Raw genomic sequence first — 16,427 nt, forward strand, 5'->3', positions numbered from 1 at the left:
ACTGTAATACAATGGGACATTTTCCCCTACTGCACTGCACACCTCTAATTCACATCCTCACTCCTGGCAAGAACATGGTACCTGACAAAGAAAAAAATCATCCAATATTCGTGGGAGGGAGGAGGGAGAGAAGTAAGGAGGGAGGGAGGGGATGAGGGTTGGGATCAAGGGGCATATGTGAAATCAAGACTGAAAGTCAAGGCCCAAGAGGCTAGAGGGGGCAGGGTCTTACCTGGTGCCTCTGATAGGCTGAAAACATTTTTTCAAAGTCTTCTAGGTCCAGAACCCGAAATACCTGCATGTCATCAATCTCATTCCATATGGTGCCAGGAACACGTTCCTAAGATTCAGGGCAGACAGAAGACCCCAAGGTTGACAACTCCTTCACTGTGAAGATGTCTAATGCCTCCCTCACTCCACCTGTCCCCCGGCTGCACACTTTACAACAGCCAGGCTTTCAGGCCTTCGGAAGGGGGTGGATTCTTCCTCCCTATACTCTGCTCCAGGGGTGAGACCAGAGACAACCTCCTTCTCCTTTCTGTGTGGAGCCACTTGTGAGTGTGTTACAGAAACCAATGGGAGTGCTAAGGGATGGATGGGCAAGTATGAGAGTGGGGATGAGACTCCTTCCAGAAAGCCAAACCAAACTAATGCTCCCAGGGCACTTTGCACAGGGCCCCCTCTCCCTAAAGGTCAGGGTTGGCTGGAGCCATTGGAAGGAATAGTGCCCACACATATTTGAGATCCTCAAATCCCGAGGGCAGACTTTATTTCCTGTATCTGAGATGGTCATTTTCTCTCCCAGGAGTCTTCCTCCCACTTTCCCAGACTCCCAGAATGTGGACAAATGCCAATGGTTGGGACATCCTGGCCACGATAGTGACTGCTGAGGACAGCAAGACTCTGCCACAATTTCCTGTTGGTCAGACCGGGGAAGATGGTCCATTGCTTGTGACTGCGATGGGCCCAGGGGGTTACATTCCAAGGTCTCTCAACTTAGGCATTGCCCCACCTCTGTTAAGAACCCTTATATTGAACCACTACCCCAGGGAACTAAGGAGAAGCTGTTAGCCTCTGGGGAGGAGCTGTTAGCCAAGCCAAGAACACGCCAGTAGTCCTGTGACACCCTGATAATGGCTTAGGGGACAGAGAGCAGAGTCCCTGCTCCCAGGTGCTCCACCCCTCTCCTCCCAGAAACCGTCACCTTATCTAGAGCTTTGTGTTTCTTAAAATAGAATCTCCCACCTTCCTCTGACAGCAAGGCGGCTGGAGAACCTTCCTAATGTGGCCTCCTCCTCCCTCCATCTCCCCCTCAGCAAGGCTTGGATCGAGAAGCATACCTTTCACTCACTGTTATTTTCTTAAACTCTGGAAAAGGGGAGGCTAGGCCAGAGCAGGGGGGTGGGGACATTCCTGTGGCCTTCCTAAGGCCAGGGACCCTCTTGTGGAATGCCGAGCTGGGAAGCTCAGAGCGGCAAGGGATACAGGCAACTGGCCAAACCCAACATAGACGCATTCTTTTCATGGCAGAAACAACCATTTTGTGTGTGTGTGTGTGTGTGTGTGTGAACACAGAAGCACGCGTGGGGTAGGAGAAGGGGGCCAAGCAGAGGAGCCAGGCTTCTGGAATGGGGTATGTAGGTGGCAGAGAGAAGATGGGGTGAACTGAATTGAGGAAGGCAGGAGGGGAAGCTTCTAATTCAGTCCCCATCTAAATCTATGCCTGGAGTGGAGGTGAGCGCCGTGGAAAGGTCCAGAGAGGTAAAGCGTCCCACTGCTCTTTATTCCTGGTGAGGTCAGAATGAGAAAAAAAGGGGGCTGGAATGAGAGAGCAGGGTGTTCACCACTAGAAAGAGACAACACACTGGGCCCAGTCTCTCCCTCACTCTTCCTGCTCTTTTTCCCCATATTCACTAGGGGCCTCTTCGTGGAGGTAGCCAGACACAGGTACATCTACGCCTAGGATACCCCACATCTTAAATGTCACTAGGTCACCTTGATGTGCCTACCAGGTATAATTATGGTCAAAATTAATTTTTATACCCCTCTGGCCAAAGATCTCATCACTTCCAGTCTAGATTCCTGGAGTTTCTGCCCCCTTAGAGACATCGTGGGTGTGCCAGGGTAATCTTTCTCAAAAACATGTCTCATTCTGTTTCCCTCACAGAGCATTTGGGGTCAGACAGACCAAACAGGCTTGTTCTGCCAGCCTCATCACTACGTGGGGCTGTTGGGAAACGGAGGGACACTATTCACTTCTCATGTCACATAAAAGGCAACTGAGTCTCAATGGTGCTTCATTACTGAGCTAAAGAGAGGATTAAGTTACATAACACAATTAAAGCACACAAGGTAGTTCCACTAACAATAATCTGTTCTATTATTATTATTATTATTGTTGTTGTTGTTGTTGTTATTGTTATTATTATGAAGATTTTCTATGGGTCAGTCACTAGTCCAAGAATGAAACTCTGGCCGGCTCTGGGTCTCTAAGGAATTCATGTAGATTTTACTATTACTGGACCCGAGAGAAAATCCTAAGCACGAAGCTCCATATGGTGAAACTGTTACGAAAATATTAGTTGCCTTATCTGTCTTCCTTGATTGTTGAGGTGCCTAGTCATCTTTTCATTACATTTTCAAACTAATAAATTGTAAGTACAGGAGAAAAAATATATACCTTTTTTTTAACCATAATTAAAAAATGTATTATTACTGATCATGAACAATGAGCGTTTCCACACAGCCATGGCCTTTGGTTCTGCAGAGCTGCTTGCCTGCTCGCACACAGTTGGCCTTTCTGGTTTACCTGGTGAGCATGGAGAAGCACCCACAGGGCACAACTGCAATGCAGCTGTCGCAAACTTTCACAGCATTGCTTCAAACTGCTGCTAACAGGTGCTCTAAAATTTTAATAACTCAGATTGGAGATATTATCAGAGGCCAAGGAGACTAAGAATGGGCTGCATTCATGCTTCGTCTTTCCACCTAGATTCTAAAACCGGAAGTCGAAGGAATCTTCAAGATCATCTCACAGATAAACAAAATGAGGTATAGATAAAATGAGTGATTTCACAGGTCACACAGTTAGTTAGAGCCAAACCTGGTTTGGTTAGAGGTTAGAACGTCTCCTTCAATCCCTTCCCCAGGATCTCTAGGTGTTTCTTTGAATGCACTTCCTAATTTGCTCGTAAGGGGCAACAATAGGTCTCACCTTTTAATAGTATCCATCACAGCCCCTCAGCGAAGAGCTTTATACAAAGTAGACCTCAGATTGACTGACTGGCTGGCTGGTCAACCATTAGGAGAAGGCATCTAACCAATAATTGACCTACTTAGCAATCTCACATCTCTTCTTACTTGAGTCTCCATATGAGCTCATTTAAGCTCACCCAGAATGGCACTGCTATGAATGCCCCAAGAGTTGGTCCAACAGGCCCCTACAACAAGCTCAGGGGGCATCCGTTAGTCCCAGCTCCAAGCTGAGGCCTGCATGGCTATTGCTGAAGTGTGAGTGTGGGTCAGACCAGTTGAACTCAGTTACCTCATATGTGTTTATGTCAGGGGCAAAGCCACTGGGCCTCTTAACAGGACATAGTACAGAACGAGAGGCAGGGCTCGACCCAGGCTGGAACTGGCCTTCAGTTACTAGGTGTCTAATATATGACCTGGGGCCTTTCTGCTTTCTGCTTATGAGAGTCCAACAGAGGAATCAACTACACACACGGGCCTGGGATTGGTGATTATTAGTCGATAATATTCTTGAGGACCTCTCGCTGCTGAGCAATCTATAAAAGTAGCAAGTGTGTTCACCTTTTCCCTGGGAAGATACCAAAATGGCTCTATCTTGACATCAAACTCTTCGTTATAAGCGTGTTGTCATACCGTACCCTGTGACGGCCTCATCATTTCAGTCCTCTGTACACACTGCCCTGATCTTGGCAATCTCAAGATCTTTGCCTAGATCGTCTACTCTTTTCCTCAGACTGAACCTATCCTTAAAATCCCAGCCCAGCCCTTGTCTTGTCCAGAAAATACCCCTGCTTAGCCCAGGCTCCGTCATCTATATTACTCATTAACCCTAAGCGCGTACAAACCCCATTTGTCGGTGGCTTGGGCAATGTAAGCATTACCACAGGCCAAGCCATCTGCTCCCAGTGAGATGGTCTTCCCAGTGCACAGCGAGCTGCCTGGTGTCAGGAACCCTGTCATCTGCATCCACAGTGTCTACACTTACCCCCACCAAAGAAAGAACCCAGGGTAGAGACCTGCAAACGACGAGCAGCCAGCCCATTGGGCTGACCGCCACTGGCTGTAGGAGCATGGATGCACTGACCTCTTCCCTCTCACTCACCTCATTCAGCTTGACCCAGTTGAAGGACTTCAGTGGGTGGGAAGGTTGGGGGACGCACTTCTTCCTGAGCGGGATGTCACTACTGGGGAAGGGGTCTGGAGGGAGGGGCAGGCCCATGCTGAAGCAGGGTGGGGCGCCAGGGGGAGTGGGGGGCCCACCGGGTGGAAGGGGTGGTGGTGGCGGTGGGGGGCAGCAGGCGAATGGTAGAGGGGGTGGGGGTGGAGGCAGGTCATTGGTTGTCATCGAGGAAGACAAGGTAAGTGGGCCCCCAGGGGGAGGTGGGGAAGATATAGGTCCTGTCTGTGGGGAGACAGAAAAATCAGAACAACAAAGCCATCAGCAATGATACCTTTCAGGTCCCCCCACCCCCATTTTTCCTTTCCTTACTCTTATTCTCCATCTACACTAGGCGCCCCAATCCTGCTCTTACCTCCCACAGACATTAAGCCCCCATTTTCTCTCTTTGTATCCCACACATTCGACTGGACAAAGTTGTAGTCATCACAATGCAACGGCAGGATTGCTACGTAGTTGTGTAGGCTGCTACCTGCACAAGGGCATCCAGCTGAGGGCACGGGGAGCCAAAATCCCACCTGCACTCTGCTTCCAAGGTGTGCTTCCTGGCACAGCATCCCCCAGAGGAAGAAGTATCATTTTTTTCTAAGTAACACAAAGGTGCCACCCTTGGAGCCTCAGGGGTCCCTTCTATGCTGGGCTGAGGAGCCCTCTCTTCTCCCTCATCCTGAGGTCCGTAGCCCCTCCCGACACCTCTTCTTCCCAGGATATCCCAAAGGTCTTGGCTCAATTATGTAAAAGGAGGCGAGGGTGCCCACGTACTGAGATTTCACTGAGTTGGGACACCAGCTCAGCCACTTGTCCCCGAGCCTGGCGCAGCTCCTGGGACTCTCGAGCCAGCTTGTCCCTCATCTTGTTCAGCGTCCGCATCATCTCTTCCTTCTCCAACGTCTTCGTCTCACATTCTCGCTCCTTCCTCTCCAGCCTGCTCACCAGCTCCGTGTGTTCTGGGATGGGGGTGAAGCAGAAGAGGAAATGGAGAGAAAGAATGGGAATTTGTGTGTCCGCCTCCAAAGGAGGAGGTGAGTCCTGGACAGGCATGAGGTGTGCGGAGTGTGCAGCAGGTTTAGGCTGAGATCCTCACCTTTCCGGAACTTCTCTGCCTGGTCCCGCCACTGTTTCACTTCGTTCTCATTGATGAGCCTGGTGGGGAGTAGAGGGAAGGGTCTGTTGAACACTGGCTCGGAGCCTCCCAGAAGACACGTCCTCTTCCCATTCCCCACATTGGTACCTGATCTCCGATCTGTCCAGCCAGAGCAAGGAGGACAGGGTTTTGACTCTCCAGATATTTCTCCAGGTCCCCACCCCTGCCCAGTTCTCTTTTATGTGTCTCTCTGAGGGCTGTGACAGCCCTTAGGTAACTTATAATCTAACCCCTCTGTGAAAAGTTGAGGCTCCTGAGACCAGAGATGGAGACAACAGCTAACTAATGGTAGAATAAGGACTAAGTCTCAGGCTTCCCTTAGCTGTATAGTGATTTGTACCCTTTATAAAAATAGGTTTTTGCATGGACAGAGATCAAAATATTGGCCCTACCATGGCCCAGGCTTCCAAAGACTGGTGCGTTAGAGAAATCGTCCACTTCAACAACACAGAATGAGTGTGTTGAGGGTGAAGAGGGGACGGGTCTAAATCACAAGAATTCCTCATTCATGGCAAATTCTTGTAACAGGGGGTTAAAAGTAAGCCTTTACCTAGACACCAAGGTATAATAAGAGAGGTGAAATCCCAAGATGAGATCCCAATAATCAGGTGGTGTTGTTTTTTAATCTAAAAATGTAGCAGAGCCACGACTCGGCTTCCTCAACAAGACCAGGACATAAAGACGGGGCAGAGCATGGCGGGGGAACTCATTTATGCAGAGATTTCGTGGGCGAGAACCATTGCCGTCCTCCCTGGAGGTAATTACTCCTTCATCATCCAGTGAAGTGGCTTCTTTGGGCCACTCAGAGAGTTTGGACCCATGTTCCTTGACATGGGGCAGGAGGCGTGGTGGACTGGGGTCTGACGTGGGCCCACGCAGGTCCAGAAAGTGAAGAAGCATTAAGCAGGAGGCACTGCTGAGCCAGGACCTGTCTATGCTCCTAGAGTTCGTAAATATGAGACAGAATGAGGGTTCCTCCTGGGCCAGATGTAAGCATCGCTGAGGAATTGGCCAAAGCTATTTTACATCCTGTCCAAGAAGTCCACATGGGAGAAAAATGGATTCTTCATCAGTGTAAATCGGTGTGTATTGTATTGCCAATGAATCAGGAGCTGACGGAAGGGATGATACCAGCCATCCCTGGAGGGAAAAAAAAATAAAACCCACCTTGCATGGCTGGTGACCAGGGTTTCGTAGTGAGAGGTACCCAGCAAGGAACTTCTGAACACCCCAGAAATACATTTCATGTCTTTACCCATGTGCCAAGCCCAGAGAGAAGAAGGCCTGTTTACTAAGTTACCTGATCAAGTAAGACCTTCTCCCTTTCTCCGTTCTGCCCCCATGCTGCCCCTGGTGGGAGTCAGAAACTGGCTAGCTACTGGAAACGGGGAGTTAATGGGGTTAGAAGAAAAACAGAACAGAGAAAGAAGTCAACCATCACATGTGTGCATGCCGCCTTCTGCTGCAGCTTCCCAGCCCTAGTCCAGAAAGGAGAGAGATTTAAGGCTAAATCAAATCTAGAATGTTGTTTCACATCTGGAACTAGTCTTTTCCGTTGCAGATTTGAGACTATGTTGGCAGCTTAAGGAATTCCATTGCCCCAAAAGCAGCAAAAACTTCACTTCACCTGAGGAGTTTTCACCCTCTAGCAGAGGAAAAGCTTTCCTATTAAATAGAGTAAAGAAGTACTAGAAAATAAAAATAGAGCTGCAATTGGATATTTACTACTTGTACTTGTGCAACATATCAATTAGCGCTTTAAGTACATCAATCCCAACTATTGGTGCAAATGAAAAGAGTAGCTGGATAGTTCAAACATCATTTTCTGCTAGTCTCTGGAACACAATACACTGGATCACTGAGCGCCCATGTATCTCCTTCAGGGCAATTGGCTCAGACTTATACTGAAAGATAAGTAAAAGTTTAACATTAAAAATCAGTGTGTTAACACAAGGTCTGAATATTAATTGACGTGACTTGGAACTTGGGTCTCTGAGTTTCTCTATACCCAGGGTCAAGTACAAGACGACAAGTCCAAAAACCTCAGGCTCTGACCTCCTTGTCCCACAGCCTCACAGTTAAGTGGCCATGCGCCATAGCAGCGGTCCACAAATGTTCTCTAAAGGGCCAGTGCACAGCTTCCCAAGGGGAGTCCTTCGAAGGTGACCGTGGTGATATTCAGCAATGAGGTGTGTAGCACTTTTTTCCAGGAGGAGTTCACGAACTTAATTGTCACATTGCATATGTACAGTTTTTGTTGCATAGTCTTGTGTTTGTTTTTAACAACTCTTTTAACATGTAAAAACTGTTCTTAGCTCATGGACCAGACACAAACAAGCCGGAGGACTGGAGTCAGCCCACAGGCCATGCATAGTCGGCTGACTCCTCCTCTGTGATAATGTGTTTAAATTCTTCCTCTATCCACTATAGGCAGTGGGTCACTGAGAGCTGAGTGACTCCCTCATCTGTGCCGCCCAATGTGGCAGTCGCCAGCCGTACTTGAATTTAATTAAAAGGGAATAAAAGGTAAAATTCAGTTCCTCAGTCACACTAGCCACATGGGAAGGGCTCAGCGGCCACATGTGGACAGTGCAGCTATGGAACATTCCCATGATCTCAGAGAGTTCTTTGGGGCAACGACCCTTGGGAGGTGTCTGGTTTGAGAGAGGGAGCTGAGGTTTCACTGGTGAGACCCCAGGTAGGAGAGAGATGGAGAAGGAGGAGAAGACAGGTGAGGGCAGGCCACTGCTCACATGTTGACGATGTTCTTGACGTTGAAGTTCTCCAAGGGAGCGAGGTCGGGGTCCACGCCTCTCTCGTCCTGGAGGACAATCTGCTGGAGGATGCGGTCCAGAAGCTGCCACTGCTGGAAGTAGCCACCGTTCCGCTTGTCTGAAGGACAACAAACACATCTCATTACTGAGCCCTGGAGCCCCCTGGAGTCTTGCCCAGGCTGGTGAAACGTGCTCGTCCCCTCCCTTGGCAAGTTCCCAGTCTAATGGGGGGAGGCAACTGCTGATGATGGAGAATCACAAATCCAGTCATTTCTTGATTATCTGTAATTGACCCTTTATGAATGTGTCAACCCTCTCAACATATTTCTTTACTCTGAAATGTTTCCTGGCTGCCTTTCTTCCCTGTTGGTACCTGAGTGTCCTATGTGTTGAGAATGTAAATTGATTTTTACATTATCTAAAAACATCACCTTTAAGAAAGTAAATCTGTTCCAAAATATTACATGCTAAGTAATAAAGTCTCCAGGGAAATTTAAAAAAAAAAAAAAAAAGCGTTTTAGGATTATCTGTTACAGTTCTACAGAGAAAGATGAATGGAAACTAATTACAGGTATGCACCGAGAGGGAGTCAGACTGAACTGGAGAAGTGGTAATGAAATCCAAGACGATTTTTTGGTGAAGGTGACCTTGAACTAGAAAGCAAAGGCACTGTGTGTTGTGCCTGATCTCACAGGGCCCTACTCTCATCCCTTCTAATCACAGTCTGGCTGGACATGAACTTTCTTTTCCCGTAACAGCGATAAGCTTTTCTTCATTGGATCTTGACCTCCAATATTTCATTTCTACTGACGACCAAGGGACATCAACCAGCATGATCCTGACCTTGAAGTCAAACCATCAATGTCTACAAGGTGAGAAAGGTCATGTCTGCAAAGCCCCATTCTGAAGCAAAATAGAGAGACCCATATATATTGCTGGTGGAACACCGAACACAGGAACAGAAGTCAGGTTTCCCAGGGACTTCCCATGTCTTCCATGAAGACCTTCTGGATGGACTTTTGAAGAATTCAGAGCTTCCTCGTCCAGGCCACTGTGTCTATTTTCTTTCCACCACCCCACTGACACAGGCATTGCAGATTGGCATTATTTTCCATTTACCTTTTACCGAGCAAAACAGGGTAAAGCCAGGTCACTGGTTTACAGACGTAGAACGTGTTTCATCTAAAGCCTGACCCTAAAGAAACAAAAATTCTTTCCTATGTAAGGACTCGTTCAGCCTCAAGTTTGCCCACCATAAACTGGAGATAATAATGCACGCTTTCTAAGTCATTCTGAGGTTTGGAGACACTGCTGAAGGACCTCACATTATACCTGGCCCAGAGCTGCCACACAACAAATTGTAGTTGTCACCATATCACCACCACGAAAGAGAGTCTGTATAGGTTGACCATGATGGTGGCCCACGCTAATTTTCTAAATATTCTATTTATGAAGAACTTTAATACCAAATGGTTAAAGCTCATTGCGAATTGCATGCTGGGCTATTAGTAATTATGTGCAATTTATGCAGTTACTGTGCACACCTGGATCTTAAGAGCCCGGCATCTGTTCCCTTTAGATGCTGACATGTGGTATTTGTAAAGGGAGGCAGGGATGAAGGTGTTAGGGTGGGAGCCAGCAAGGACTACATGGAGGAACTGACTTAAAGAAAAAAAAATCCCTGCTCATTCCACATCTGTGCTACTTCCCCAAACATAAAACTTTTTTTTGAAACTCCCCAAGAGGGCTGATCCCCCCGCTGTGAGGAGCTGACAGCCAGTGCTTTTTGATTTCACAGGGATCAAGATATCACTTGTTGGCATGGGATGTTGGCATTGTTCAGGCCACGTCCCCAGCAACTCCCCACCATGACAGTGGAAGCCTTGACGTCAAGGAGGGAGGGAGGACCAGGGGCTCCAGGTGGCATGGCCTATCAGGGGCCTGAGTCCTGGCGCGGCCTCTTCGGCGCATGTGCAGAGGGAGACAGGGTGAGACTCACCACCCTAGGAGGTCCTGATGCCTTGTCTCAACCTGCCCCGGCCAGGGCTCGGACCGGCTGAGGGAAGTGGCAAGTGCAGGCTACTCACAGGGCATTTGTAGGCAGTGGTGCAGGAAAGACAACAGGCAGGGGTAGGCCTCCGTGTGCTTCAGCTTCTTGTGGATTAGCTCAAACATCTGCGAAGCACTCTTGGTGTCGATGTGGACCTGGGCGAGTGGAGAGGGCCGTGACTGGGGAGGGCGAAGGCAGCGGAGGGCGGGAACAGGGGAGAGAAGGCCCTGCCTCATCCACTGAACCCCCTCTCCCAGGACAGTGCACTTTCCCCTGGGGCTGGCCCAGGCTTCAAAAACAGAAGGGAGGTGTGCTAGTTTTATAAACCAGGGTTTCTCAGTCTCGGCATTCCTGGCACCTTGGGTTGGGTGATTTTTGTTGTAGGGGCTGCCGTGTTCATTGTAGGGTGTTTGGAAGCAACCCTGGCCTCTATCTATCAGATGCCAGTGATACCCTCTTTACACCAGTTGTGACAACTTAAAAATGCCTCAAGACATTACCAGTGTCCCTGGAGGGGGGTGCAAAATTGCCCTTGGTTGAGAACGACTAATTCAGAGTAAAGGAAGTGAGCAGGGGCATAGGTGATTCAAGAAGCATACGGGAGCCTACGTCTAAAATCTGGGTTCAAATCCTGGACCTACTCTCTAGTTGTGTGACACGAGGCAAGCTGCTTGTCCTCTCTGGCCCCGGTTTCTGTATCTATAAATCCAGGGCTTTTGAGAACATCATGGGCTGATGGTTAGCAGCTGAAGCACCCACCCAACAGCAGGCTTCTAGTTAGACAGGATTTTTATGGTACCATATTTAAGCAGCGGAATTGTGTATGTTCAGGGTTTCTAAGGCTCAAATGAAATTATGATTTTGTTTGCTAAGCATCATCTGGTTAGTGATGGTGAGAGGGACTCAGGAAATTGCTGGAAGGCAGGGGGAAAATAGTACAGGAGAGGCATCGTGTGTAAGAACTGGCTTTTTTCCCTTTGGGGGCTGTGGTCCCCTAGGGCGTAGATGCCCGACCAGTTAAGGCCCGCCAGCTGAGGCCAACCAGAGCCAACCTATTGCCAGGGCTCCGGAAGCAGGACCTGGCTATGGAGATCCTCAGCAGGGAACCCAACCAGCCCTGGGCCTACCACAGCACAGGATCTGAAGAAGTGGCTGTGGGGCCACCTGGGACCCCACCGCAGTCACCTCACCCCGGCAGGCTCCTCACCATGTCAAACCTCCTGGCTAGCTCCAGGTCATCCTCATTCCGGACCATCTCAAAGAAGTCTAAATGCCTAGACAGGATGGGAGCACAGAGAGCGCAGACATTACCACCAGGACATCTCCGGTTGAGGGGTAAGCCCCTTTGAGTGCCTCACCAGCTAAAACGGAAAGCTTCGTTCAGGTGGGACCGATGCTAAACCAGAAAAAAAACAGCTATCTGTAGGCCCACACTCCCCTCCTTTATCCCACGCCCCTCCCTCAGGGATGCCAACCCAGGGCCCATCACCTTAGATCAGGCTTTGTCAATACTGGGCTCTCCTGACCTTGGGGTTGGATTATCCTTGGTTACGAGAGGCTAATCCGGGAGCTGCAAGAGGTTCAGCAGCCTCTCTGACCTCCACCCACTATCAGCAGCACCGCCCACCCTTGAGTTGTGACAACCAAAAAGGTCCCTAGGCATTGCCAAATGTCCCCGGGGGGTAAAATCACTCCCAGTCAAGGACTACTCGCCTACATACACCTTCCCCAGTGTTCTCATACTGTCCCCATGTCATCCCTCAAAGTCAGTCTCTCATTTTCTACCCCATTCATGCCCCCATTCTACCTCAAAAGGATTCATCCTCTGTCCGCTAAGACCCAGTATAATAAAGTGGCCTGTACCAATGGGACAGAACCAGAGGGGACTCACTGATAACTCACGGGAATGTAATCGTGCCTTTTGAGCAACAAGGACCTTTACGGCAAGTGGGCATTTCTTTGTTGAGCAGGGGTGCACATTGAGCATCTGGCCCCTAACAACCACTGCTAATAGTGCTCCCTCCAGCCAGTGTGAAAACCAAACACTCCCATGTGTTTCCAGATGCCCTCCAGGGGGCACTACTGCCACGGCTGAGAACTACAGGGTCCATCTGTCTATAACATCAGCGATGACATGGCAGGTCAACAAAGAGGGCAGGCAGGGACATAGGTAAGATGTGGGACAAGGGGTTGGGGGACTTATGCACTCCCCACCCCCACCCCAGAGCTGATTCTGAATCAATGCTGGCTAAGGCAGGTGGTCTCCAGTGGAAAGGGCAGCCTCCACGAAGGCCCTGACCATCCCCCACTGAGGCACTGTCTCCATGGGTCTGCCATGGAGATGAGTAGCGTGGGCCTTACTTGTCCAGGATGGCATTCTCGTGCTGCCGGAGTTTGTCAATCACAGGTTGTATCCCCAGCATCAGGAACTCATACCGTAGATGTAGGCGGAAGTCCAGATTATCCTGGGGATCAGCAAGGGAGGACCAGACTCATTGGCTGGCCTCAATTTCCACAAGAGTTCCCCAGTGGACCCTCACTGCCACGCTACTCATCGTCCCACCACATCTCCTGCAGTAAACTCATCTGGAACTGTTTCAAGTCCCAGAATTTCAAGAAAGGGCAGAAGGAGACACCTTTTGATGTCGTTAATTTACTCCCTTTAGGTCTCCTGCGTCATCTCCTTTAGGTCTCTTAACAGATTTCGCTTAGCTTTTGGCATCAAAGAACAGTGTTGCAGTGATATGGAGCACATGCTTTGAATTCAGACGGATCTTGGTTCAAATACCTGCTCTGCCACTTATCCTATTTTTGTGACTTTGGGAAAGCCCTTAGTTTCCTCATCTGTCAAATGGGCATGATATTACTTACCTACAGGAATGGTATTGACAAAAATTACCTGATGAGTTATGGTTACCAACTAATCAGAACAGGTGTCAACCATAAACAGCTAGTACTGACAAAAGTGATGTCAGCATCTTAGGGACATTATTCACCTGTCCTAACTCAGGTCACCAGGATTGGATGCAAAAAAAGCATGCTGGTAGAAAAGAGGGAAAAGTACAGATTGTTAAAATGCCCCCCTTTTATCCTTCAATCAGCTGACCCTGACTGGGACATTTGATTACCTTAGAATTTGGGGAGTTCACCTGTTCTTCAAGCTCTTCTTTAATTGTCACTATTTTTATGGTCTGAGAACCTCATTCTGACCCCACAGGAAAAAAAAAATGTTTAAACCACACCTCCTGACAGAAGGTGCTAGAAAAGCATGACTAGCCAACCCAGACACCAGGCCAGAAGCAGGTCTTTAGAAAGCTCTTAGAAAGAAGAGCCTACAAGAAGAACCTACACTTGCCTTCCTCCCACAAATGATCCTTCACCACCCTAGGCCATCATCCAGCCAGCCAACACTGGTTTGTCCGTGACACAAATAATGCATGATACTACCTAGGCAGAAAAGTCCCCAGGAACCCCCATGACAGTGAGGTTACTGACAAGCTATTCTTTCTTGATCCCAAGCGAGGGAGGCAAGATAATTGAAGACAATGATGGTTAGTGGCAGCCATACCAACCAGATGCCTTAGGGACACTATTCACCTCTCCTAACTCCCCTCTGCTACTTCCCCGGGAAGCGCTCACACACTCTACCCCAGGTCCAGAAAGTCAGCACACAGCAAGGGCAAGGTGAAGGTGCCTTACCTCTCCAGCTCCAGCATTGAGGACAGCGTTGATAAAGGACATGATGGCTGTTTTCAGATTCACTTCATCCCGGTACCGGCCCAAACTTCGGTCCAGCTCATTCAGCAGTGTCTGGAGGAAAAGGCAGGGCAGAAAAGGAGAGGGGGGCTCAGGATCCTACAGGTCCAGCCTCTGCACCTTTGCTCCTGCCATTCCAACTACCCAGAATGCCCCATCCGTTCTCCCTACCCAATCTTTCCAACTTATCTGGGATCTTCCCTAAAGCTCACTTTTGCCAAAAAGCACCCTTCGCCTCCCAACACCTCAGTCTCTGCCTGCCTTACTTCCTCTCCACTCAGCCTTCAGGGCTTGGTTTATTTTGTGGGGCAGCACTGAAACCCTGCTTCAGCACTTTATAGGTCTTTATAGCTTGTACATATTTGCTGCTCTGCTTCTTGACAGCATGGCCACTGCCTTTTATCTCTTGTGTATCTTCTGCAAAGGGTCAGGAGCCACTTTTTGCACAGAGTAGGTACTTAAAAATGTTTGATGACAGAATAAATGAATACCCTATAGTGGTGGATAAATCATGGAGTTTGTAATGACACTTCACATCTATGGAGACCTACTCTGTACCAAGACATTGTATACTTACTATCTCATACTTACTATCTCATTACTTTTCTGCAGGCCGGGGAGAAGAAAGGAGAATAGCATGGCCGAGCTCACAGGAGAGTTGCCAATGTCCCCATTGTAGGCCCTGGCCAGGGTCTAGGGCCTAAAATCTTGATGCCTGCAATTGCACTCAACTCAACAATTCTTGACTGAGCCCCTATCATGCGCCAAGTGCTGGGTTCAGAGACATGGAGCCACAAAATGGAAGGAAACCAATATTCCAGCCTCAAGGAACCCATGTTCTAGCAAGGAGTCCATTTTCCCAGCCAAACTCTTACGTCTTAAGACCCCTCCTGTTTTTCAATTACACCCTCTGCGGGTGGGCGGCTCACCTGAAAGCGCGTCCGCTCAGCTGCGTACACCTGATAGTGCAGCATGGCCTGCAGCACCTTCTTGTGGCCTCCAGGCACCAGACACACGGCGCCCAGGATCTCCAGCACGGCCACCTTGGTCTTGCTGTTCTCAGTGCGCAGGCTCTGAGCGATGGTGCTGATGGCCTCGGGCTGCGCCAGCACGTGAGCCCGCCCCTGGGAGTTGTTCATCAGAGCCTTGATGCAGCCAATGAGGGAGGTGTGGATGCGGCTCTCGCAGGTGGCGTGGTCCATACTCCGGAGGAAATTCAGCAGACAGGTCAAGCCATCCAGCTCGATGAAGCGCGTTACAAACCTGCCCGGGCCAGAGCCATTAGCAAAACGGGCATCCTGCCCTTGCATGGTATTCCACATACATTCTGCAAATCGTTACCCCATTACCAGTGCACCACTGTGCCCCACCCACAGTAATGGCTTGGTTCCTTCATAAAGTTTATCTAAAGCACTGACATTCTATCATCCTCTCAGGGGACTTGCATCTTATTTGCATTTTAAGTGCTGTTCATTTGCATGTCATTGGTTGTCAGTTTCATTGCTACACTGCTTGTGTATGTGAAGGGGATGATCGTGATAATTATTACAATAATTACTACAGCTGTTAAACCTGAAGATTCATCTCCCCTGAGAATAGGAATTAAGAGGATTCCAGTCAGACAACAAGGAGGACTTCCAGCTTGAGGTGGAGAGAAGGGGGAATTCAGTCACTGAGTCAAGGGACCAAGGCTGGGGAAGGAACTCTTCAAGAGAGCCTTAAGAAAACAACTAAGTCATCTTGCATGTTAGAAGAGAACATTAAAAATCATTTAGTTCAAAGATTAACCTGGAGGCTACGTTCCCCTAAAGGGTCTACAGCTAGCATTCAGGAGTCCATGAACTTGGCTGGGGAAAGAAAATTATACAGAAATACTCCGTTTTATTGTTCTTTGCTTCACTGTGCTTCACAGATACTGCATTTCTTACATATTGAAGGGGAGACCCTCCACCAGCAAAAAGATGAGGACTTGCTGAAGGCTCAGATGATCGTTAGCATTGTTTAGCAATACAGTATTTTTTTAATTAAGGTGCATACATTGTTTGTCAGACATGATGCTATTGCCCACTTAATAGACGACAGCATTGTGTAAACATAACTTGTATATGCACTGGGAAACCAAAACAATCATGTGACTGACTTTATTGTGATATTCATTTTGTTGCAGGGGTCTGGAACCGAACCTGCAGTATCTCTGACATGTGCCTCCACTTTTACTTTTGGAAACCTCTAACTGAAATTTTGCATTTCTTTCAATGATGAATGTAGACAATA

General features: G+C 48.7%; 1 protein-coding gene across 3 annotated transcripts in view; it reads right to left on the reverse strand.

The window, feature by feature from the left end:
• Positions 1 to 16,427, reverse strand: part of DAAM2 (dishevelled associated activator of morphogenesis 2) — a 105,800-nt gene that overhangs the window by 16,879 nt on the left and 72,494 nt on the right. For all 3 annotated transcript variants that reach the window (XM_081034072.1, XM_081034070.1, XM_081034071.1), the window contains exons 6-15: positions 15,083 to 15,416; positions 14,097 to 14,207; positions 12,759 to 12,862; positions 11,605 to 11,671; positions 10,435 to 10,552; positions 8,327 to 8,465; positions 5,514 to 5,572; positions 5,192 to 5,376; positions 4,355 to 4,654; positions 233 to 340 (exon numbers count right to left, since the gene is read on the reverse strand). In XM_081034072.1, coding sequence (XP_080890198.1) covers positions 233 to 340; positions 4,355 to 4,654; positions 5,192 to 5,376; positions 5,514 to 5,572; positions 8,327 to 8,465; positions 10,435 to 10,552; positions 11,605 to 11,671; positions 12,759 to 12,862; positions 14,097 to 14,207; positions 15,083 to 15,416 — 1,525 coding nt within the window. The remainder of the gene's footprint in view (positions 1 to 232; positions 341 to 4,354; positions 4,655 to 5,191; positions 5,377 to 5,513; positions 5,573 to 8,326; positions 8,466 to 10,434; positions 10,553 to 11,604; positions 11,672 to 12,758; positions 12,863 to 14,096; positions 14,208 to 15,082; positions 15,417 to 16,427) is intronic.

The sequence above is a fragment of the Rhinolophus hipposideros genome (genome assembly GCF_964194185.1).
Source record: "Rhinolophus hipposideros genome assembly, chromosome: 3".
In the NCBI taxonomy this organism is placed as follows: Eukaryota; Metazoa; Chordata; class Mammalia; order Chiroptera; family Rhinolophidae; genus Rhinolophus; species Rhinolophus hipposideros.